Source organism: Camelus dromedarius, chromosome 14 (genome assembly GCF_036321535.1).
Source record: "Camelus dromedarius isolate mCamDro1 chromosome 14, mCamDro1.pat, whole genome shotgun sequence".
Lineage (NCBI taxonomy): Eukaryota > Metazoa > Chordata > Mammalia > Artiodactyla > Camelidae > Camelus > Camelus dromedarius.
This window is the reverse complement of record NC_087449.1, coordinates 32487172-32510831: the sequence shown is the minus strand read 5'-3', so window position 1 is coordinate 32510831 and position 23660 is coordinate 32487172. Positions and strand designations below refer to the sequence as shown.

Genomic DNA, 23660 nt, shown 5'->3' with positions numbered 1-23660 from the left:
CATCTGTTGTCACAGCAGGTCTGGGGTGGGGGAGAAACTGAGGCTCAAGGCAGGGGAGACACCACTCACTGTCAGAGCAGGCCTGCGCAGGCCTGGTATCGCCTGCCCCTCCCGCCCGTGACACTGCCTCAGTGACTTCATTCCTCATCTGTAGCCCGGGCTCACTGGGGATTGAATGAGATGATGTTTGTCAAGTGACTGGCCCAAACCGGTGTTCAAGAGATGGTTACTACTGGACCTGGCCCCTCTCCCCGGGACAAGCCCTGGGCTGGTATCTGGGAGATCAGGCTCCCAACCTGGATCTGTTGCTGACTTTTCGGACGGCCTTGGGTCAGTCCTTTTCCTGCCCAGACCTGAGTCCTCCAAGGATAAGAATGATGCGGCTGCAGAACCTCTGTCCCAGGGCAGCCTTTGCTCATCAGTCAAAGCCTTTCTTCCTGTTGAGCCTCAGAATCCTTCTCAACACAAGAGCTCCAGACACAAGAGCTGGGACTTGAGATGCAAACCTCATCCCTAGGCTGAGTCTCCCTAGGGTCCCTTCTCATTCTACTATTTCAGCAACTCTGATCCTGTGAGAGGCAGCCCATGGCAGAGGGGCCCCCTAGCTGGAGAGAGGTGGGTGTGGTCCCTCCTCCATGGGCCCATCCTGCTGGGATGTCCTCGCCCTTGTGAATCTGTTTGAGCACAGGCCCTAGAGAAAGGCAAGACACCTTCTCTTCCTGAGGCGGTTTAGTTAAGTGTTTTGACACAGTTTTAAATCTGCTACAGTTTTAAATCTGCTGCAGCTTTAACGTTGAGGGGAAAGAATTTTTTAAAAAACTAGAAAATAAAAAATGTTTAAAATGGTTGGAGTAATTCAAGAAATCCCAGAGGGTGGGAAGAACTTTCTGCTCTGATACTGTGGTTTCTTTGGGGGATAGGGTAGGGGCATAACACAAGTATTGTCATCTGGAATCCACAGGACACACTACCCTTTTCTGGGCTGGATTCCCAAGCAGCCAGGAATCCCTGCTGGGGCCTGAGACCTGCTCCGTGGCCCGCGTCTGCTGGGAGGGACAGGCAGGCTGCCTCAGCTGGACCAAAGGCTCTGAGCGTCCAGATGGATGGGCTACAGGGTCCCAGGAGTTTGGGAGCAGGCGGGGGGCCCCATCTTATGATGAGCTGGAAGCAATTATGGCCAAGTTGCCCACCTTCTTGGAGTCTCAGTTTTCTCCACTGAAGCAAGGAGTCATGGTGGGGAGTACATGGGACTTTAAGTTAAGTTCCAGACTTGAACCCTGACATAGGTCATAGTGTAGGAGCTGTCTTAGTGAAGGGGAAGAGAGGGGAGGGGAGGCCGGCAAGTTGTGTACAGTGGCTTGGAGACAAGAGGGAACATGGGGTGTTCAGAGAACTGCATCCAATGTGCCAAGGTTGGGGCAGGAGGCCTGGGAGGAGAGCCTAGGCCCTGCGACGAGGTCTGGGAGACGAGGCTGAGAGGAGCTGGGGCTTCATTTCATGGCAATGGGGAGCCACAGAAGAGTGTGGAGGAATGTACACCTGGTCAGATGAGCTGCAGAGGCAATAAAGCCCCAAGTGGGGGGGTTACTTCCAGGAAGTGGTGCCCACATGGCCCCTGGTGCCCACAGAGCATGGCTGTCCTCCCACAGGGCTGGGTACAAGAAGGCACCGTTCTGGGCTGGGCGCCTGGCCCTGTTCCCCCGCCTGCATACCTGGGAGCAGCTCCTGGCCCAGGGCGCGGCCACCCTTCCCGTCGCTGGCAGCCAGCTGTGTGGACGTGTGGAGCTGCTGCAGGGCCAGACACTCGGTCAGGACGTCGGCCTCGGCGTCGGGGCCTGTGTGCAGCTGGGGAGCGAGCAGAGGGAGAGAGGGTGTTAGCACAAGACCGCCTGTCCACGGGTGACCCCCAGCTGAAGGGATGGGGCAGGAAGGACAGTGGCCCCAGGACACGACCTCTCGCCTCTCTGCACCTCAATTTCCTCATCTGTAAAATGGAGCTAACTGGGTACATGGCTGAGCAGCAGATGTGAGATTGAACAGGCTGGGATTTTAATAGGAGAGTGTGGCTATGAGAGACAGGGAGAGCTGTCAGACCGAGGGAAGGAGGTGGGGTAGGAGTTTGATGGAAGCTTCCCAGACTGAGAGTCTAGGGACCAAGAAGTCCCCAGTGAGCCAAAGTCCACTGGGAGTCAGGGGAGGGGGGTTCCCGAGTCTCCCAGGAAGGGGTCTTGCCTCACATCCCTGCCAGGCCTGCTGCTGGGTCACTGGCTGGGAGTGCCCACAGGAGGCACGGCCCCAGCAGAGATGCTGAGGGGGCATCACAGTGTAGCAGCTGGGGCCTCCCAGGTGGCTGGAGGTCTGTGAGCAACATTCTCGGGGCTACCATGGGGTGACTGACACCGTGGGAGTAAGATACAGCAAGCCCGCTGTGAGTGTCTTTCCTTCCTCCCTTCCCACCAAAATCTTTCTTCCTTCCTTGCACAAGTTGCAGCAGAAATAGTCCAGGGCTGGGGACAGACGACCTGGGTTCAAATCCCACTCCACTTCTTCTTACTCCCTGTGTGACACTGGACAAAGGACCTCTCTGGCCCTCCCTTCACCTGCCTGTAATTAGCAACACTAACCAGCTCTCACACCAGACTGCTATTGAGGAGTGATAAGAGGAGGGGCATGGATGCTTGATGAAGGTGCTGTGACAAGGGCTGGCTCACTCCTCTGGCCGAGTCCCCTAAAGTCACATGACAGCGGGCTTGCTGGGTCAATACTTGGCCTTGAGGTTGTTGGCTAAAAGCAAGCTGGGGCTGGCAAGTCTTTGATCAATAACCCTCAACTGTTTCTAAGGACAGACTTGAGTGTGACACCTCAGAACATCTTCACATCTCCAGATGGGGCCAGACTGGCATAGGGAGGGGCTGACTGGGGCCCTCGGGCACTGTGGGGGTCATGCAACTGGATGGGAAGGGCCCCTTCTCCCAGGGTAATCCCAAAGCCTGACTATCAGAGTACTAAAGATTGACTTATCCAAACCTTCATTTTATCTGGGACAAAACTGACCCAGAGAAGGCAACAGCCTTGTCCCATATCACACAGCAGCTGGGAGTCAGCCCTGAGGGTTTTTCCACCCTCCCAGGCTATCAGAGCCAACACCCAGGCTTGGGGAAGGCCTGCCCAGCCTCCCGATGGGCTCTCGGCTCCCTGACCCAGCAGCTGTTTTCCATGTAAATTAAGTTTCTGGCAAAAGAGGGCCAAGGCATGTTCTTGCAGACCGCAATGTCGATCGGATTAGGAGCAGCAGGAGAGGAGAATTAAGGAAGAAAAGCATTTCTAATTCTCTCTGAAACGCATCAGGGCTGCCAAGGAGCTGTCATAATACAAGGGTCGCTCTACCCAGAAAGATACATCATCCCCGATGGCTCTTAATGGATGCTTATTGTTGGGAAGTTTGCAGATCTGCGGCCCCAGGTCCCTGGGGCTCGGTGCGAGCCAAGCAAGGGGCCTGGGAAAACCAGGGCAGGATTCTGGTCCTTGGGCACCAGTCTGCTTGGGACAGAAGGCTCCCTGGCGTGGGGCCTGGGCCATTCCCTGTCGCTGCCCAGGCCCCTCAACCTGAGAGCAGTGGAGGGAGCTCAGGCCCTGGAAGAAGATGGGTCAGGATGGGACTCTGGCTCTGTCACTCCCACCCTTTGTTAACTCTACGAGCCTCAGTTTCCACATCTCTAAAATGGGGTGAAAACTGCTCCATTCCCCATTCCTAGGGTTACAGTGAGGACTAGATGAGACATAGTCTGTGAAGCATTTCCTTCTCAGGGTGAACAGGATGTGGTGTGTTCCCTGGTGAGCTTACGGCACCCCCTCTGATCATGTTCCCTCTCTGCTCCACTGCCTCCAGTGGCTTCCACTGCCACCAGCGGCTCCCACTGCCTACACGATAAAGACCAGAGTCTTGAGCTGGGCTGTCCCCTCCCCACTGTCTTTCGCACTGAGGCCTGCTTGCCTCTCGCTCCCCATCTCTGCATACCCCCACTCCCTGGACCATAGCAGTCTGCATTCCCCAGCCTCTAGGCCTTTGTCTGCTTCATTCCCGCTGTGTCCACACTTCTTAGAATAGTGCTTGGAAAACAGTAGGTGCTGCACAAATCTTGCTGAACAAATTAATGAGCTTTTCCTCTCTGTCCTCCTCTGTCATACTGATGTCCCCAGATGGGCCCCTGGTGTTTCTCTTCCTCCTCAAACCTCCCTGGCACTCAGGCACCCCTGTTCCCATGGCCCCAATGGCCCTCGGGAGATGTGGGTTAAACCCAACAGGTAGGTTCTGCTCTCAGTTGCAGTCCCATCCCTCCTGCTGCGCTGGGTCCCTCAGCGGCTCACACGCCCCTGTCTAAGACAGTATCTGCTGCTTCCCCTGCAAACCTGCTTCTTTTTTAGATTCTCTGTCCTGCTGAAGAGGATCACCATCCATCCTGACCCCCAAAGTCTGACACTGGTGTTCCTTCTGCCAGTACCCCTGCCCAGCCGAGCAGTCATTAGACCCAGTCCCTCTCCCGCCACCTACACTAAGTGGGGGCCCACTGTCTCTCCTGCTCCCAAGCAGTGGCCCCTCTGCCTTGAGTTTTCTTCCAACCACCTCAATTCATTCACCACACAGCCCCTAGAGCTATCATTCAGGGTAACACGTCCCTCCTCTGCTTACAACCCCTTGATGATGGCACCCCCTGACGTCAGAACAGCCCAGACTCAACAGGGGTTCAGCTGTCCTGTCACCCCGCCCTCCACTCTGTGCCTCGCTGCTCAGCCCCGAGACAGGCAGAGTGTCCACTGGACCCCACACAGTGTTTCAAGCTTCAGTCGCTTTCTGGGGCACTGTCTTCACCTGCCCAACACTTACTCCTTCTTCAGGACTTAATGACAACATGCACCCACTTCCATTCTACACTTTGACTATGCGCCGAGTACTGTTCTAAACCCTTGACATGCATTTACTCATTTAATCCTCACGACAACAACCCTTTAAAGCAAGTCCTCTATTGCCCCCCCTGACAGAGGAACATGAACAAAGGAGTCAAGACATGTGCCCAAGGCCATGGGGCTCACTGCGGTGGGCCTGCAGTGCCCCCACCAGCCAGCCGCATGTCATTTTTCCCACCACCTTCTCATTCCCACCTTGGCAGGCTGAGCACCTTCCCTCTGCCCAGACTATTCTCTGCATATTTCTACTGCAGTCTTTGCCATATTGTACCCAATTATCCGAACAGTAGCTTCGCCTCTTCTACCTTAAATGTGCTCAGAATACTTCTATGAGCCTACAGCTGGGCAAGATCATCTCATGCAAAGCCTGTTTCATAATGAAGTGTTGGCTAGCTCATGTAATGTACTTTATACTGTAGTGCAGGGGAGGAACAGGACAGCTGTCTGGGAACAGAATGGCTGTTAGTGTATCAGTTGTTCACCCTTGGGGCTGTTTTGTGGTCGTGCAGCTGACTCTGCCCCTACCCAGCATCACCAGGGAGGGTCTACCGCACATCGAGAGCCTGGAAAATGATCAACATTAAAAATTCGAAGTATGGATTTTGCTGAATTTGTTTTGCTTTCACACCATTGTAAAGGTGAACCATCGTAAGTCGAACCACCCACTGGGGACCGTCTTGACACTCGGGGGCTGGTGGGAGGCAGATAGAGGAGGAGAGACAGTGGCATCCTCAGGTGTGGAAGGCTGAATGCATGCAAGGGGTGTGGCTTGTACCTGTCTTGATGTTGGATGGGAGGCCAGGGGGCCAGGGGGCGTCTGCCGAGATGGGCCTGGGACAGAGCCGCTTACCTTCTTACGCACCTGCTGCTCTTTGGCTGAATGGGCCTTCACGTGCTTGCGGAGGGAGCTGGGGTCTGTGTAGCGCTTGGAGCAGCCAGGGATCTGGCAGGCGTAAGGCTTCTGTAACGTCAGAGGGCAGAGGTGGGGGTGAGCGAGGGGCCACCCGCCAGGCCCAAGCTCCCACTGTGTGGCCTGCAGTGTGGAGGACGACTGGACGAAGGCCGGCTGCAGGCTCCTGCCCTGTCTCCCTTCCCGCCCCTGACCAGGCGGGGTCTGACCCAGCCAGGCCTGCCCATGGATGAGGGGAAGGTGCCTGGTAGCGAAGGAGGGGGTTTGTGTCTCTATTCTACCCTCATGCTGGGACCTCAGGTAAGTCACAGCCCCCAGGCCCCACCAGTCTCACTTTTCTCCTCTGCAAAATGGGGCCAACTGAGTTTGAAGGATTCTCCCAGCTGTGACACTGGCCCTAAGAAAAGTACACCCTTTGTGGCCCCCAGCTGCAGAGAAGCAACAAGTGGATCAAGAGTAAAGTGAGGTGGCTGCCTTGGAGAGGAGGAGGGGGAGAGGGGAAGAGAGGGAGACAGCACGAGGTGAGGGGGACACAAACATGGGGACAAGCTGGAGTAGGGCAGGGACCCAGGCTGGGAGCAACTGACCAAATCTTGCAATGGGTCCAAAGTCCCCAGACTAGTCCCCAGGCCACAAGAATCTCAGGTCCTCAAGTTGACAATCACGGGAGGCCAGAGGGGAACTGGATGTCAGACGCAGCCCCAGGGAGGCTGGGCGTCTGTGCTTTTTGTGTTCTTTCCCCTCGGGGCCCCCAATCACTCACCCAGAACATATCCTTGCCCACCGCCTCCCCTGGTTCCTGCCCGGACCACACCCCGCTCTCTGTACTTCCAATCTCCCCTCATACTCATAGCCAGAGGGCCTTTTTCCCAGGCCTGGCCATGCTCGTACCTTCTAAGATACAGACTCCCTGGTGCCCTCAGATACAGGGAGTCTCTGGGTGCTGAAGGCCCTTTCTGACTTGGGCCCTGCCTGAGTCCTCAGCCCTCCTCCTGCCCCTGTGCCACCCGCCCAGCCCTCGTCACCTCCTCTCCAACTGCTCCTCGGGTCTTCTTCCCTCTGGCAGCGCTGTCCGCCTGCGCTGCTGGGTCTGTTGAGTGGTGAGTTTTTCTCAGGGGAGGGTCCCTCTGATTCATCTCAGGTCCCAGGGACTGGCCCAGGACAGGGGCTCTGTGGCTCTAACTGAATTCTGAGCACCCCGTAGATGCCTTCATAAGACCTGGCTTGAAGACTCCAGCTGCTACCGGGGCTTGAAACCCCTGAGGCTCCCTTTTGGAATACATCTAGTGGTTCTGATTTCTCAGGGCCCTCTGGCCTCCAGCGACTGCAGGGGATGTGGCAGAGGGATGTTTGGAGGTGACGCGTGTGTCCCTGTCAGACAGGCCCACTAGAACTGATCCCAAACCTCAAGGTGAGTCAGCCCTGCTGGACCTCGAAGAGGGCAGATGGGAAGAAAAAAGAGATGGTCATACCTTGGTGCTGCCTCGGAGAGCTGCCAGGTTAAAGAAACGGAGGAGAGCAAAAAGAGAGACAGAGCAGTGAGAGGCTGGCCTTGCTGAAAGGAAAGTGTGGGCGGGAGGGGGGAAGGCAGGCCTCAGACTTGCCCCCACACAACCACACGGAGACACAGACACACACACACACAGGACCCCTCTCTCATGCACCTGACCCCCACCAACACACACACACACACGTGCACGCACGCACACACACACACACTTTTTCTCTCTCATGGGCCCTGCCCTGTCCTGTCCCAGTCCCTGTCCCTTGGGGACGCTGATACAAATCCGCAAGCTTTTGTCAAAAAGCAAACAAACAGAACTCCATGTGTGCAGGCGCACTTGCCTGGAAAGAGGGCATAAAGCTCATCTCTGTATTTGTTTTTCCAGGGCCTGACGTGTGCAGAACATTCCTCCGGCCCAGCTCCCCCATGAGCCCTCAGGAAACCCTGTGGCTGTCCCAAGCAGCAGCCAAGCCTCAGGCCTAGAGTCACTGCACCGGCTCCAAAGCCTTGTTAATAGCCGGACACTCATGGCCGTGCTGTGAGGATGGAGTGCCTCACAGAGCCCTCCAGGTCCGTGCTCAAGAACAGCTCTTCACCTCCAAGCCCTCCTGATGTTCAGGCACTGTGCTCAGCACCTGCCACCCATGATCTACTTTCAGTCTCACACTCGTCTGGTGAGAAGCATCCCCACTTTGCAGATGAGGAAATTGAGGCTGATGCTTTGCCCAAGATCTCACAGTGAGGAAGAGTGTATTTGCCACTCTGTGAGGGTTCCCCCAGTCTTCTGCAGCCCTGAACCTTCCAGTGAAGTGGGCAAGGGAGAGATTATCACCTCCCACCTTCCCTATAAGGAAGCTGAGGCCAGGGCAGTCTGTGGCCATCAGGACTCAAACCCCACATGGAGAGTGTGGGACACGACAGGATCTGGTCAGCATTTGGTCAGCGGTCACAGGCCAGGAAAGGAGGGACTCAAGTTTGCTGTGAAGACCCTGTGTTGGGCCCCCACCCCATCCATCGCTTCAGCTGATGCCCCCTTTCCTCTCTTGCGAGGTAGGTGTCTGAGGAAACTGAGGCCCAGAGAGGGCTGGGTGGTGCTCCTTGGACCTTGGGATCAGGTGAAGGGCTGGGCTGGAACCCAGGCTGGTTCTCTCCAGTCTGTCCCACCACTTTCATGCCCATGGAGAGAATCCCACATTCTCTGGTGCCAGAGGGGAGCTGAGGACACGACTGGGTCCCCTCTGCAAAACAAGGCCCAGCCTGTACGGCGCTGACCCGGTGGGCCTGAGCTCTGGGTGCTGGGAAAGCAGCCTAGCCATGCGGGGCCGCCTGTGGTGTTTCCGTGGGGCTGGTGCGAGCCAGGCCTGGTCTTGGCGGCTGCACCTCCCAGGCTTCACCCGGACCTTCTGGGGAGATGCAGGCCTGAGATAACCCTATGGGCTCATTCTGGGCCTGACCTGACCCAGCCCTCAGAGTTCTGTTCACACACCAAGTGGGGGCCAGAGGCCTGTTGCTCTGGGGCTGGGTCCAGGAAATGCAATAAAAAGCAAGGAAGGGGGTAAGTCAGAGTAGGTGACCCCGAGATGCCTGGTGGGACATCCCCCAAGGCTTTGGGGAGGGTGCAGAGAGGCCTGGTGCTGTCGCAGCTGCCTAGTGGCCTCTGGGAGATGTAAACAGGGTGCTGGGGCACAAATCGTCCCCCCAAGACCAGGACCCGGTGCCAAGGGCCCCGAGGGCTAGGCACGTGAGGAGGTAAGAAGTCAGGGGGATTCGTTAGCATGCCTCCTCATTTCATGTGCCCGACCCCGTGGCAGTGAAGCCTGAGAAGGGAGGGATGGGGACAGGGGGCAGGCTCAGGGTGGGGGCAGGGCTCTTCCCTCCTACTCTGTCCCCTCAGCTCTTCACTTCCCTAGGTGGCTGACACACCTGCAAGGGCACTGGACTTGGACTCGCGCAGACTGGGTTTCTGTCCCAGCTCTGCCACTTCCCGGCTGTGTGACAGTAAATGACTTCATCTCTCTGAGTCTGTTTCTGTATTTGCCCAACAGGGATAGGCTCCCACCTTGTGGTCTGTCACCAGGATTAAACTGGGGGAAGGTGTGTATGGTATTAGGGGAGAGGGGAGATGTGCAGAACCTTCTGCCCAGGGCCTGGCCTGGCCCCAAAACATGAATTCCCTGATATTTCTGCTATCCCCCTCCCTCACCTTTTTTGGGTGTTGGTTTTCCCATCTATGAAACCCCAGAGGGCCTCCAGCTCTGACCTCTGTTGTTTTTGTGGCCCTCCTGTTTCCTCATCTGTATGTCTGTGTACTAGACAGACTGGACTGGACAGATACTCAGGTCTCTCAGCACGCCCACCGCAGAGTTCCCCAAACATTTGCACAAAGAGCAGAGACACAGGCTGGGGGCCCACATGAGGATCTGGCTACAGACGAATCTCCTGTTGCACATGCAGGTTGGGGTCCTCCCAGGCTGAGTGCATCTCCTCACATAGGCGCTGTGACACTTGTGTGAGGCCCAGCTCTGAGTCAGCTCTGCCGGGTTTTCCAGCTGAGTGGGCAGTGAACCTCCCAGGACCCTGCTTTCCTCACCTGTCAAATGGGCTAGTGAGCCCCTGACTGGCAGGGTCAGTATGAGATTGTGGGAGACGATGTTGTAGGAAGCGCTCTGTTAATCGCTGAGGTCTGCATGCACAAGAGAGGACCCTTGTACTGACACTGTGACAGAGTTGTGTGTTATCACACTGTCTGACACAAACAAGGGAAAGAAGGTGGACACATAGGTATCTGGGGCCCAGGTCACTATTCCAGAGGCCAGGAGTCGGGCCCTGCTCACCTCAACTGCTCACCCACCGTCACCTTTCTCCACGGAGTGGGTGGGTGGAATGAGCAGGGAGAACCTGCTCTGGGGTGACTGACAGGCCCGGGGAGAGGATGCAGGATGGCGAGCCCACCCTCTCAGTGGGGATGTGCCTGGCCCAGCATCCCTGGGCTAAAACAGTAGTTCTCAACTAGGGGAGAGTTTAATACCTCCTCCTCAGGATTCCTGGCCATGTTGAAAGACCTTTTTGGTTGTCATAACTGGCAAGTGGGACATGGCTCCTATCTAGTGACTAGAGGCCAGGGATACTGCTAGACATCCTATAATGACAGTACTTTCCTCTCCCCGCAATCATCCTGTCCAAAACGTCAACAGGGCTTGAGGATGAAGTCAGGGTTTCTGCGCGGGGCCGGCTGCCACCCTGCATTAGACAGGTGGGGGTAGTGTGCACGTCCTCCACCCCTCACCCTCAGCCTCTGCCCTGGGCCCTACCGTGTCCAGGTGGGTGCGCTGGTGCTTGGCGCGGTCGCTGGAATTGCTGAAGGCCTTCTGACAGCCTGGGTGCTGGCACAGGTACGGCTTCTCGCCCGTGTGGCTCCGCAGGTGGATCTTGAGGTTCTCCAGTCGTGAGAAGGCCTTGCTGCAGCCTTCAAACTGCAGGAGAGGCCGGTGAGGGGTGCTCTGCAGCCCCTGGAAGGCCCACCACACAGCCTGGAAGTGGGCCCCAGCATCCTCTGCCCCCTAGCCCCCGGTCCTGCCCAAGGTCTCCAGGTGTCCCCAGTTCAGCTCCCCATGAAGTGCTCAGGACCCAGACTCTATCTGGGAAGGCCTGATGTGTCCAGAACAAATGCACTCTTGACTTAGCAATCGCCCCTAGGGCTGAAGAAAAAAGTGGTCTTTTCATCTCTGGATCTGGATGGATCTGCCCCCCAGTGGCATCTGAAAATGACGTGCTGCCCTAACAGCAGCACAGCCCTGAGTGCACAAGATGCAGGGACACATCCAGTGCAGACAGCCCTGGATTTGGAACCCAAGACCTGGATCTGAGTTAGGCTCTGTCCCAGTGACGTTTGTGCAGTGCCCTTGACTTTTCTGTGCCTTGTATCCTTGCCTAGAAACTTGAGACTGTGTGGTCACCACTCAGGGCTAATATGAAGGCCCCCAAGGCGTAGGACACTGACTGTCAAAGGGCTCTGCCCACCTGGAATACAAGTATTGATGCTGACTGCTGTCAGAGCAATGACCACATTTGTAAACTCAGTGTCTTTGATTTATCATTTGGCTGTTTATCTGGGCAGTGGGCATGTGGTGGGTACAGCATAGACATGTGACTGATGCCCCTGATCCCGGCAGCCTCTGCCCAGCTCTGCCCTCTCTCCCCAGAATCCTCTAAGTTCAAACTCCCCCCTCCCTTCTCTACACAGCTACCTGAGGAGGCGCTGATGAAGGAATGGGACTGCACTGTTCCCACCTAAAGCCCTGCGGGCCTGGCTTTCAAACACCCAGCCCTCCACACCTTCCAGCCCCTCTTGACTCCCCACCAGAGATCCACAACAGCAAGGGTCTGCAAGGCAGTTTCAAGCCTTTGTTCACACAAGGCACTCAGCAAGGAATGCCCTATCTCGTACAGTCCACCCAATCCCCCTTCAGCCTTCAGAGCCCAGCCTGAATGCTGGCAGGCAGAGCATTCCCTGGTTCCGGTGTGGCTGGCTACTCCTTCCTGTTTCTCCCCGCTGTCTGGCCACCATTCCCATGGGGCTCGCCACGGGCGGGAGGAGGAACTGACACCGGCCCCACCTGCTCCGTCCGTCCTGGCGTGCTGCTGCGTGTTTCACCACACAACAACCGTGAAATGCGTGGCCTCACTGTCCCCACCTCAGAGACACACGCTTCCTGGGGTGACCACAGGGCTGGAACAGGATGCAGACCACATCTAGCACCAAAGCCCAGGTGACTGCCATGCCTGCTGCCTTCCAGGGCAGGTGGGCAGGCGGAGGTGACCCTCGAGGAAGAAGAGATCAGAGGAGACCAGGCTCCCTCTCCTGAGCCATGGGTTCCATCCCCCAGGCCAGGGCAGACGTGATGACCCAGAGACAACGCCGGTCGGGGGCAGGCTCCCTCTGCACCTCTCCCTTAAAGGCCTGGCCACAACTGCAGGCCGTGCTCTGCTGGGACTGGTCCAAGGCAAGCTGCCCACAGCTGGATTTTAGAAACTGTTCCGCTTCCTATTTCCAGATGTTGTGCCTTTTCTGTGCATTAAAACCAGAAGGAAATCCTGTTTAGGGAGTAAATAGGCCACAAGCGGCAACCCCCACCCCTTCTCCCTCCTGCATGGCTTTGTGCCAAGTTCACTAAAGTGAGGCGGAGCAGCGGCTGAAGAGCAGGCTGCCCCTGGGCCCCCAGCCAATCCCTTTGTTCCTCTCTGGCCGAGCCGCAAGGGTGGACATCTGAGGCGGGAGGCAATAACTCCTCGCGTGCTGCGTGATGTTCCTGACTTTGGGGGGCGGTCTGCCGGACTCCAGGGGTCCGTCTATCCTCTCCTCCCCACCAGGGTCTGTGCGCCTGTCTAGCCAACCCTCCGTCTCAGCGCAGTTGTTCCCACCCCCAGCCTTTGGGCTGTGCCCCTCCTGGGACACTTTCCTTTCCAACTCACTGACAATGTCATTCAGACATGTTTCAGAAGTCCAGGATCTGCAGCTTGGTGTTCATGGTCTTCCAACACGGCCCGACGCCTCTCCTGTCTGCATACACCCCACACGCTATGCCGTGTGGGAGTGATCAGCCCTAAACACGTAGGGGCCTTTCGTGCCCCCAGGCCTGCTTGCTGGGGCTGTTCCCTCGAAGGGACGCCTTTCCTTCCTTTGCTCACTAAGCAGACATCTACTCGTGGTGCTCAAGCACTACCTCCTCTGAGAAGCCTTTCCCACACCCCCCCCCAGCTGCTCAGTCACACCCTGAGCTTGCAGCGAGAAGGTTTTCACTGCACATCCATTGCCCTGTCTTCATGTCTTCTTGAGAGTAGGGCTGGTATCTCATTCATGGAACAAAGGGTAGGTTAGAACTGTGATGCAATGGTGGTGAGAAGAGGGGTGCTGGGGCCTAGGGGTGTACACATCTCCCTCCAATGTTCACTGAGGTACCCCATACCTGTGCAGGTGCCCTGCGCCCATCCTGCCCGCCCCCACCCCACGGGAACTTCCCTGAGCTGACTCTCAGGCTGGGGTATAATAAGCAGCTGTCCAGGGCATCATGATGGGAGAACCGTCCCTCTAGGTAGAACCAGAGGTAGCAGCAGGTGGAGAAGGGGTGCTGCCCCATCAGGACAGGTCTGGGATGAGGATGCTGCAGGCACTCCCAGCAGAGCAATGCCCCTATCAGGGCCAGCATCCCAGACATGCCAAGGCCTTGAGGTCCCCCCCTTCACCAACCACACAGATGGGCTAACAGAGGCAGAGAGAAGAGGGCAGGGACGCTCATGGGTTCAGCTCCTGTGTGCTCACTCTGCTAGGCCTGGTACTGTCACTAGTGTGACCCAGCATCCTCTCCATGCCCTCAGGGCAAATATTCCTCCCCTGCTGTCGGGAGCTGAGGCCTGGGGGAAGCCAGCACAGTGGTTGCAGACATGGACCCTGGCGTGGGACGACCAGCTCTGTGTCTAGTCTGTTCCACTTCTGAGTGATCTGAGATGAGTCCCTTCAGCTCTTTGAGCCTCAGTCTCCTCATCTGTAAAGCTGGGTGAGTTCTACCAACCATGGGTAGGGGAGGTGGTTGCAAGGATTTCACAGTAAATGCTCAACATCATCATTGTAGCTAGCATTTAAGATCACAGAGCGGGTAAGTAGCAGAGAGGCATTCTGCCTGGGGTGGCAAGTCCCTGGCCTGCTGCCCCTCTGCAGAGTTGGAAGAGGGTGTGTGTGCGATGTCCTACTCGGCGTGGTGGGCTCCCATGCCCCACCATGTCCCGTTCCTCCTTCTCACTCCTTAACCCCTCACCTCACTACCCATCTTCTTCCTCCAGCCTGATATCCACGCTAACCCACCCAACACACCCTGGGCTCTCCAGCCCTTGGCTCAGGCACATAAAGGAGGTGTCAGCCTGGGCATGTCTCGAAGGGCAGAATGCCTCAGCATCTCTTTTAATGGAGAGCTACCCTAGGGCTGTCCTGGCTCCACCTCTGAGGAGTAGGCACCCTGTTCAGGTCTGCTCCCCCTCCAACCCCACCACCTTTACCCTGGAGAGCCAGGACTGAGCAGGGTGGTGGACATAGAAATCCTCACCCAGGTATTCTGGCTGGTGTGACCTGGCCCCTGGCAGTGGCTTGGTGGTCTCTGCCCCCTCTAACTCTCACACCCACACTGTTGCATTTCAGCGTAAGAGTGGCCTGGGTGCAAATCCACACTTCCCAACTGGATGACCTTGGGCAAGTTCATTTAACTTCCTGGAGCCCATATTCCTTCACTGTAAATGGAGACATCACCTGGGCACATGGTGAGTGGGTGCTCCTGTGAACCACAAAGCACATGCAGCATCTGTGGCCCAGGACCCTGATGCCAACCGTGCCTACCCAGAGAATTACCAGGCACCTCTTACTCAGGATGATTTTGAAACACACCAGCTCACATAATGAAACACAACAAATTTATCTGGCCAGAAGCAAAGGCTCGCATGCCACGGGCAACAGAGAGAGTTGCTACTGTGGGTAAGGGGTACACAGGGGAGAAGGAACAGAAGGGACATCTAACAGTCTAGAAAAATGTAAGAATGGGTGTTAGGTTTTTCTTATTTACTTAGCATGGAAAAACATTAAAGTACGTACTGAGATGAAACTGGGGTGAATTCACAATGATGTAAGTGACTGGGTGACACCCTCTCAGTCACCTATTAGGGGCTGGGTGCTGTGTGTGTTTCATTTAATTATGACAGCACACTATTCTGGTGAGGCTCCATCCAAGCCCCACTCTGCAGAGGAGGAAAATGAGGCTCAGAAAGCTGACATCACAGGCTCCAGGCCACACAGCCAGTAAGGGCAGAGCTGGGATCTGATCTCAGGTCTGGCTGATGTGCAAGTCTGTCTGTATGTGTCCCTAACTGCTTTGGCCACTGCCTCAGGGACCCCTACACAAAGCACCAAAACCAGGCTATGGCACTTGGGAGCTATTACCGTGATTTCCAGCTGGGCTCACATCCTGGGTTCCTTCCCAGGCAAAGCCAGGCCCAGCCCTGGATGCAGAGCTGATGCTGGGAAAGGGAGGCGCCCTCCTCTCCCCTGGCGCCTCTGAAAGGAGATGCCACCACATAGACAGAAAAGCCGAGGCGATTCAGTGGAGAAGAGCGAGGCTGGCTGAGGCACGGAGTGCAGAGCCTTGAAAGGCCCAGTTCCCACATGTGGGGCATGTTACAGAAGAAGACTCAAATAACGGGGGAAAATACCCCGGGAACCGTGAAGCCGTAGACCATCTGGAGTTTTATAGTAACAGGCAGGGGAAAAGCAGAACCTAATTGAAAAAAGTCCACTGCAATCCATTACCGCTGCATGCAGCTCACAGAACCAAGGGCAGGAGATGAAAGATGGAGAGGAGCCGTCCCAGGAGCTGCGGAGGGGGCACCAAGCCCGAGGGCTCCTCAAACTCTGGCTGAGGGGCGGGGAGAGGGCACTGGGTCTGACGTCACAATCCAAAGGGCTGGGCTCACCTCACTCAGTAAGCTGCCCTCTCTGAGCCTTCCCTGCATGTGTGAAAGGGCTAAGTGAGGTCATTCCGGGCAGCCCCGGAATGGAGCCAGCTACTGCTGGGCACGCCTGTTCTCCTGCTCTGGGCCCTGAGGAAGGATCGGGCGCCCTGTTTTACACACGAGGTGTGGGACACTGCCACAAGCCAAAGGCCACGAAGCCAGGCAGACAGAAGTTTGTGCTGGGGCCCCACCACCAACAGCCATGAGCTCCAGCAAGTCTCGTGCCATCTCTACCTTCATCTTTCTCCTCTCTAAAATGGGGCCGGCGAAAACGGCTGCTAGAAATAAACAGGAGGACGCGCCCACCACAGGACCTGGCGCACAGCGGGTACCTAAGGAACGTCAAGTTTCCTCCCTGCAGCTGACGTGGTCCAGGGAGGAGGGAGGCCCCTTTTCTCATGCTCTGGCTAAGGATCTGGACACAAAGGGCAAGGAGGAGGTTTGGGGGAACAGGGCACATGGGCAGGGACAGGGGAGGAAATGCCTCCAGTTTTGGCATTTGACAGTGACTTGCTTCTAAACAAACACATTTCTGGTTTAAGGGTAAAATATATTGGGTTACAACAGTCTGGCAGGCCATTCGGGGATCAACTTCTCATTTTTGTACAAACTTTTACCCTACTTTACAACAATGACTTGGATGGGAGAGCTGCACGGTGCCAGATCCTTCTCTAAGATGTCAAATAATTCTGGGTTTGGCCAGCTTGAAAGGCCAGTCAGTTGGGAGCTGAGGTCCACTCCTCATCCCACACCCGGGGAAGGGGACTGTGCCCTGCAGTTACTGTTCTCTGAACCCCATGGGGTTTTCCACAGGGAAATCCTCAGAGCCTCGTGCTTCATGGGCCCCTAGGGGTAGGTGGAGGCAGGAAGGGGAGGGACAGATGTGGAGAGTCCTGGGAGGTGAGGCTGGAGGGCGCCAGCCTGGACTGTGCTCTGTGAGGCTGCGAGGGTCTGGTCCAGCTGCGGTACCCAGTGCCGTCTGAGTGAATGAATGAATGGGCAGACAGGAGCAGGAGGGAGACTATGGCCATAACAGCAGCTGCCTCACTGCACCGGGACTGGGCTAAACGCTCCCCAAACACCATCTCCCAGTCCCATTAGGCCAGCACAACAAGCCCCCTTGTTACAGAGGCAGAAATCGAGGCCTGGGGAGTTTATGTGAGAGAGACCCTAAGCTTAGGACTGACAGAGCCTGGGTTTGCCTCCAGCGCCCTCTGTGCCTGGGCCCTCTCCTGTCCTAGGCAGCCAGGCCCGAGGGGCACCAGGAGATCCAAAGCCAGCATGGGGATCTCTCTGCAGCTCTTGGCTCTCCAGGCCTTCACAACCATCTAGAGAAGCTGGCGGGCCAAGGGAGGGGTGGGGGCGCACAAAAGGCAGAGGGAGACTGGGCCAGGGGGCCTCCCTCCCCCTGCTCGTCAGATTGTGCCTGCCCTTGAGAGGAGATCTTCAAAGCTGGTGGGGTGGAGCTGTAGACCCCTGGTTTCTTCCTCATTAGGACTGCACTGGAGGCTCTGGGCTGGGCCCTTCTCCAGCAGGAAGTCCCCTTTCTGGGTGAAAAACGGATTCCTGTTCCTATCCAGCGAGGGCCAAAAGGGCTAGGCCATCTTTCCAGAGTTTGTGGAGCTCCCCAGAGTAGGAGTGGATGGTAGGGTTGAGTCAGCTCCCAGGGAGACAGTTGGGATGCAGGGAGCATCCTGTGCTTAGCTGTGGCACACTGTTTGAGGTGTGGAGAGAGGTTCGGCCAGGGGCCAGGGCCCAGCAAAAGGTACACTGAACAGAACGGCTGACACACACACACACCAAGCCACCAGCCACCAACCCAGAAATGTAGACACACACACACACACACACACATACACACACACACACACACACATTCTGACACCTCTCCTGCCATCCGAGGCACACGTCAAAGACACAGAGCTGAGGACACCAACACACAGCACTGACACACACACACCTCCCACGCAGGGACTCGTGCCACAGACACAAAGGCCAGCACACACATACACTCACACATATACCCAAGAACACCCAAGCCCCAGACCCCACCACAGGCACAAACATACAAACTCCTCGGACTCCAGATACACTGACACGCAGCCCCACACACAGCACGAGCCAAAAGTGGCTCACATATCAGAACACAGATGGCCTCGTGGTGGTTTGTGGATGCACAGGGAGAGACACTCACCCGGAGGCAACATCCAGCAAAGGCTTCCAAGAAGTCAGTGGACAAAGACATCCTCACACCAACATCTCGACACCCATCACAGCCAGATGTACGGATGGTCATGCTCCCACAAGTCTCCACAAGGCTCCAGGCAGCCCAGGGAGCGGTGCTGAGGCTGCATGTGGGAAGAGCCGCTTAGCAACTGTACCTCCTGACTTTCCCGTGGCAGCTGGACCGGCTTGGCTTTGGGGAGGATACACATGGCCGGAGAGAACATGACAGGGCCACAGGTCACCTCTAGCCCAGTGCGCACGCCCCCTCCCAGCTCCAGCCACAGGCCTTTGCCCATGCAATGTCCTCTGCCTGTCCAGCCCTCCCTGCCCTTCCAGGCTTAGCTCAAGCCTCAGCCCTCTTCCCCACCTATGCCAGGGCTTCCCTAATCCTCCCTGTTCCTGCCCGTCGCTGAGTGCCCGGGACCTCGTTCTGCCTGATCACCACCTTGGTGCTGAGGCCAGGACTGCCTGTCTCTCACTGCTCGCCCTCCGTGCAGGCACCGCACACTCCCAGGGCCTTTCTGGTGCCTGCCTGGCCTCTAGGAGCTCACCCCCAGGACGGGAGAGCCACTCTGTCTCCACAGCCGAATGAGAAGCAGAAGCACCTGGTCTATTTGCTGAGACGACACCTTTCTAGGTGGGTCAACATCTTTCTAGGTGGGTCAACATCTGCTCCTAAGACCTGGGGGTGAGGCAGGTGAGCGCTGCTCCAGGAGAAGGGAGAGGGGCTGTGGTGAACGAAAAGGTTCTCTCTGGCCCCAACCCTCCCCCAAATAAGCTAGTGCCCACATCCGGGGCAGGACATCTCCCCACACCAGCACAGCCTGGGGCTCAGGTCCAATTCCTTCTCTTCCTGGCCCCTGTGAGCCTCAGTGTGCTCCCCACAAAATGGGGTGACACTTTTGGCCCCAGAAACCTATTATGGACATGAGGGTGTGGCTGTGGTATAGGGCACAGGACAGGTGCTCATAAAATGTGAGTCCTCCTTTAGGTTCCTCTCCTGAATTCCAAGAAGAAACAGCAGGGGATGGGTCTATGATGTGAAAAACATTAAAGTCTGAAGGCCCAATTCCAGCCCTGGCTCTGTCACAGGTAATGTGTGACCTTAAACCAGTCACCTTCCTTCCTTGGGCTTAACTACGCCAGGGCCACCTACCCAGGACTGGTGAGTGCACAGGTGGCAGCTGCATTAATTAATGGGCCCACTCCATTCTGGGGTTACCTGGGGAGAAAGGAGATCCAAAACAGTCCACCCACTGCCTGAAAAAAACCTCACGTGGGGTCAGCAGGACTCCTGGCACAGGTACAACATGCAAAGTTCCCGCCTGGGACTGTTGGCGGGGGGGGAGCAACCTGTCCCGTGTGCACCTGGGGCTCAGATCCTACCAGGAACGTGCCATGAGGCTCTAGGTCCTTTGGGAGGGTGGAGGGCTGGGCCAGGCCACTGGTGTGTGTCGCTCTGAGGTATCAGGGGCTCATGGAGGTCATGGCGGGGGTGTGGGGTCACGGATCCTACTGGAAAGGAGGTGAGCGATTCCCAGGTGCTCAGGAACAGAGCCAGGTGACTGCATGTTTATTGGGGCTGCTTGGAAGGTGCAAGATGGTTCCTAAATCACCTTCAGGGACATCCAACGAGTCTCAATTAGGTTGGACCTGACACCTGGGGCCCAGTGGGATAGATGGGCCAGCTGACCTGCCTCAGCATTGTCACCACTCTCCCACCCAGCTGCCCACATGGATCCACTGTGTGGCCCTGTGATGGCAACTTAGGCCCACACCCTGAACGGGGCCATGTGGCCCTACATCGCATGCTCCTACCACTGATCGAACCCAGTGCCTAGATTCACAAATAACGATGGATGGAAGGAACGGTGACAGCCCGGCTCTCATACTGCAGCTGTGAAGGAAGGTCAATTGCCATTAGGAACCAATTACACAAACAAAAAAAAACCCAAATGATATTCAAGCTATGGAAGGGATGAGAAGCTGGGAAGAGAAAGGGGCTAACCTTTCCAGTGGTCAAGTGCCTCAGTCTGTAGAACACCTCTCCTCCTTGGTCCCACCAGCATCACAGCAACCCCAAGAGAGGCAGGACCAGGGCTCGCAGGCTTACTCTGGGGCTCCTCAGCAGTTGGGAACCGCTGTTGCTGTCACCCAACCCCCAACTGCCCCACTGTGTGGGGGACATCCAGCTGTAAGCTGGGCACCTGGTCAGTTCAGCCACAGAGAAGTCCCCTGGGCCAGGTGTCCTAGGAAAGTCCCTTTCCCTGCTGGGCCTCAGTTCACGTCTGTCAAATGGGTATGTAACACAGGCACATACCCTACCCAAGTGTCTCAGGGAGGAGATAACTTAGCAGACAGCAGAAAAGACAGGAGTGAGTTCCCGGCTTTTGGGTTTCAAAATCCCAGGCCTTGGGGCCAAACAGAAAGAACTCTGGGGACCGAGATGAGTCATGCACAGTTAATATTTCAAATGATTTTCTTCCATAAACCCATCTGAGAGTGCCCAGCACAGGGTCTGGCACACAGTGGGCTTGCGTGAATATCTGTTAATGAATGAAGGAAGGAAGCAACTAACGAGCCTTGAGGGAATCGTGGGGCAGGGCAGGAGCCCCCCAAATTAGTGGAGGCCAGGAGAGGCTTAGTGGGGAGGAAGAGCAAAGCTTCCTGTGTTCCCACCCCTGGAAGATGCTCCGGCTAGGAAAGGGACACTAGAGGGGAAGAAGGACATGGGAGGTGGCAGGGTTCCCTCAAAGTGGGGAGGCTCAGAGCTCTGCCCTTTCACTCCGGGGCCAGGCTCCAGCATGCTGCCAGCACCCATAGCTAGGCTGTGGGACCTGAGGCAGGGCTCCTCCCTGGCAGGGCCAAGGGCAGGGCTCTGGCTATCTCAGGAGGTCCCTACCCAGCATGAGGGTGGAGATGTTGAGTCCAAGCTGGCCCAGGGGCAGCCTTTCAGATGGACAGACATAGGTGGGCTCTGGTCAAAGATGGGGTGAGATGCTAGATGGCTCAGCAGGTGCCAGCATGAGAAATAACTCTGAGGATCCCTTGATTCAGTGTAAGCCCCCGGCACCTCACAACTGAGATGCAACTAAGAGAAAAGATGGGCAATGCTCTGTGAACTACCTGAGATTTGCTACCTAGCATTATGGAGGGAGTTCTACCTAGCAGAACAGGGAGGGAGTTCAAGGAAAAATTTAAGTTAAATTTTTTTCTGTTGCACTCATTTGTGAACTTTAGGTTCAGACCTGACATAGATTTGCAGATACTAACTACTGTATATAAAATAGATAAACTAGTTTCTACTGTATAGCACAGGCAACCATATTCAATATCTTGTAGTATTTATAGCGAAAAAGAATATTTGTGTGTGTGTGTGTATGGCGGAAACATTATGCTGTACACCAGAAATTGACGCAACATTATAAACTGACTATACTTCAATTAAAAACAAACAAAAAAATAAAATAGAGATCATTGTCTGTCCCCCTCACAGGGATGTGGAAAAGGCAGAAGGGAGGAAAACCGACCCTGAAGGGTGTACCTCCGAGTCAGCGGGGGCAGCATCCTTTCTGTGCACTGCTGTCTGTGCTCATCAGGGCACCCGGGACAGAGGGTGATCCTTCACCCTCTTTCCCAAACAGCATGGCCCAGGGCACCCAGGGAGCAGAGGCGGCAGCAGGACTGAACCCAGGGCTGTCTGGTGTCAAAGCCCTGTCCCTGTCCTCACACTGCAGTCAACAAAAAGCCGAGTGTTCTGTAGATTTATGAAACACTAGGCCATGGGGAAGAAATGACTAGAAACGAAGAATTAAATGTTTCACATCACCAGAAAATAACAATATTAGCAAGCACAGCCACCACACCACTTAAGATCCCCTGAAAATGTTTACTTCTTTAAAACTCAAATTCTCCAGCTGGAGAGACAACACAGGTTAGAAAGCTCTGGAAGGCTCTGCGCTTCCCACCACTCACCTGCGCCTGGAGGGGGAGAGGAGGGGTCTGAAAGGGAAGTGTGCCTTCTGCTGGGCCAGGCAGGCATCCCACTCTCATGGGAACCTTCTGTCCCTCGAGCAAGGGAGAAATACCCTGTGGTCGCCACACGGAAGAACGAGCAAGTAAACTGAAAAAAATTACAACCATATGATAAAGCAGGAAGGGGTCCTTATGGAGGAACACGCTGCGAGGCACTTCGCTGAGAACCAAGGGGGTGGCAGGAGGGGCGTCCCAGGGAGCTGGGCCCCGCCCAGATGCCTGGCTGTGCAGTCCGGCTCAGGCGGGACACCTGGAACTCATTAGCATTATGTCAGGAATAATGTAAAATTAAAACATTTAGCTCTGGCTTCTAAAATTAAGGAGGACAAAAAGAGAAGGATGCCATTGTGCTGAGCCACTCAGCTACGACTTGGGCACCAATAATTTACAGAGAAAAAAAATCACTGCCTTGCACTTGGGCCCAGCCGGGCCCTTGAGCTGCCAGCGGGAGCTGAGGACTGAGAGCAGAGTCTGCAGCTCTGTCCTGGGGGAAGGACGTTGGGAGCCTGGGTGGGGCTGGTGCCCAGGCACAGGTGAGGCCTTCTCCCCACGGCAGTAGTGCCAGATATATGCCAGTCCTGCCACTGTCCTCACTAGCTTTCTGTCTCCATCCTGGCCAGCGCCCCCAAATCCACCATCTCCCTGTAGCCAGAAGGACTCCTAAATTGTAAGCCTGACCCCATCATTGCTCAAACTCACTGATGGCTCCCTACTGCTTTCAGGATACAACCCAAGGCCCTCAGCCTGGCATTTTCAGCCTCCCATCATCTGCATCTGGGGGCCTTCCAGTTGTGGCTGGCTCCCCAAGCTCCCTTCTCCCTCTCTAGTCTCCACTAACACTGACTACTTGGGCTCTTGGAACGTTATACCTCTGTACTTTTGCATATGCTGTTTCCTCAGCCTGGAGTTCCCTCGGGTGCCCGGGCTCAGCTCCAATGGTGGTTCCTCTGCAGAGGCTCTGGGCTCTGGGGCAGATACTGGGCCAGACTCCTCTCTGGGTCCACCTTGGACCAGGGGTAAAAGGAAGCTGGCTGGGCTGGGCTGCGTGGGGACCTGAGATTCACACAATGTCAGGACTGGCTTGGAGGCCCCTTGGAGGCCCCCATGTTACAGGTGGGGACATTGCAACAGCCCAGAGAGGGCATGGCTGCCCTGAATCCTTAGGGCATGCTCATTCTGGACTACTCTGAAGTCATTCAGGCCCAAGTTCAAATCCTGACTCTGCTCCCACTCTGTGACGGGCGCAAACCACCTAACCTCTCTGAGGCTCAGCAACTTTGCTGTCATTGTGAGGATGGAAACGATGGGGCCGTGGAGCGTCAGCCCAGGCGCTGCTCCAACACCACCCACTGCCACCAGTGGCCCCAGTGCAGACAGAGAAACTGAGGTCCGAGGACAGGGAGTCAGTAACAGGATGGAGATGAAGGCTCCTGGCTCCAGGAGGCAATCTGGGCAGAGTTCACAAAGCCT

The 23660-nt window shown here is 56.1% G+C and overlaps 1 protein-coding gene across 1 annotated transcript in view; it reads right to left on the bottom strand.

The window, feature by feature from the left end:
• GLIS1 (GLIS family zinc finger 1) overlaps nucleotides 1-23660 on the bottom strand; it is a 211107-nt gene that overhangs the window by 11743 nt on the left and 175704 nt on the right. The window contains exons 5-7 of the mRNA XM_031465161.2: nucleotides 10691-10852; nucleotides 5816-5926; nucleotides 1713-1845 (exon numbers count right to left, since the gene is read on the bottom strand). Coding sequence (XP_031321021.1) covers nucleotides 1713-1845; nucleotides 5816-5926; nucleotides 10691-10852 — 406 coding nt within the window. The remainder of the gene's footprint in view (nucleotides 1-1712; nucleotides 1846-5815; nucleotides 5927-10690; nucleotides 10853-23660) is intronic.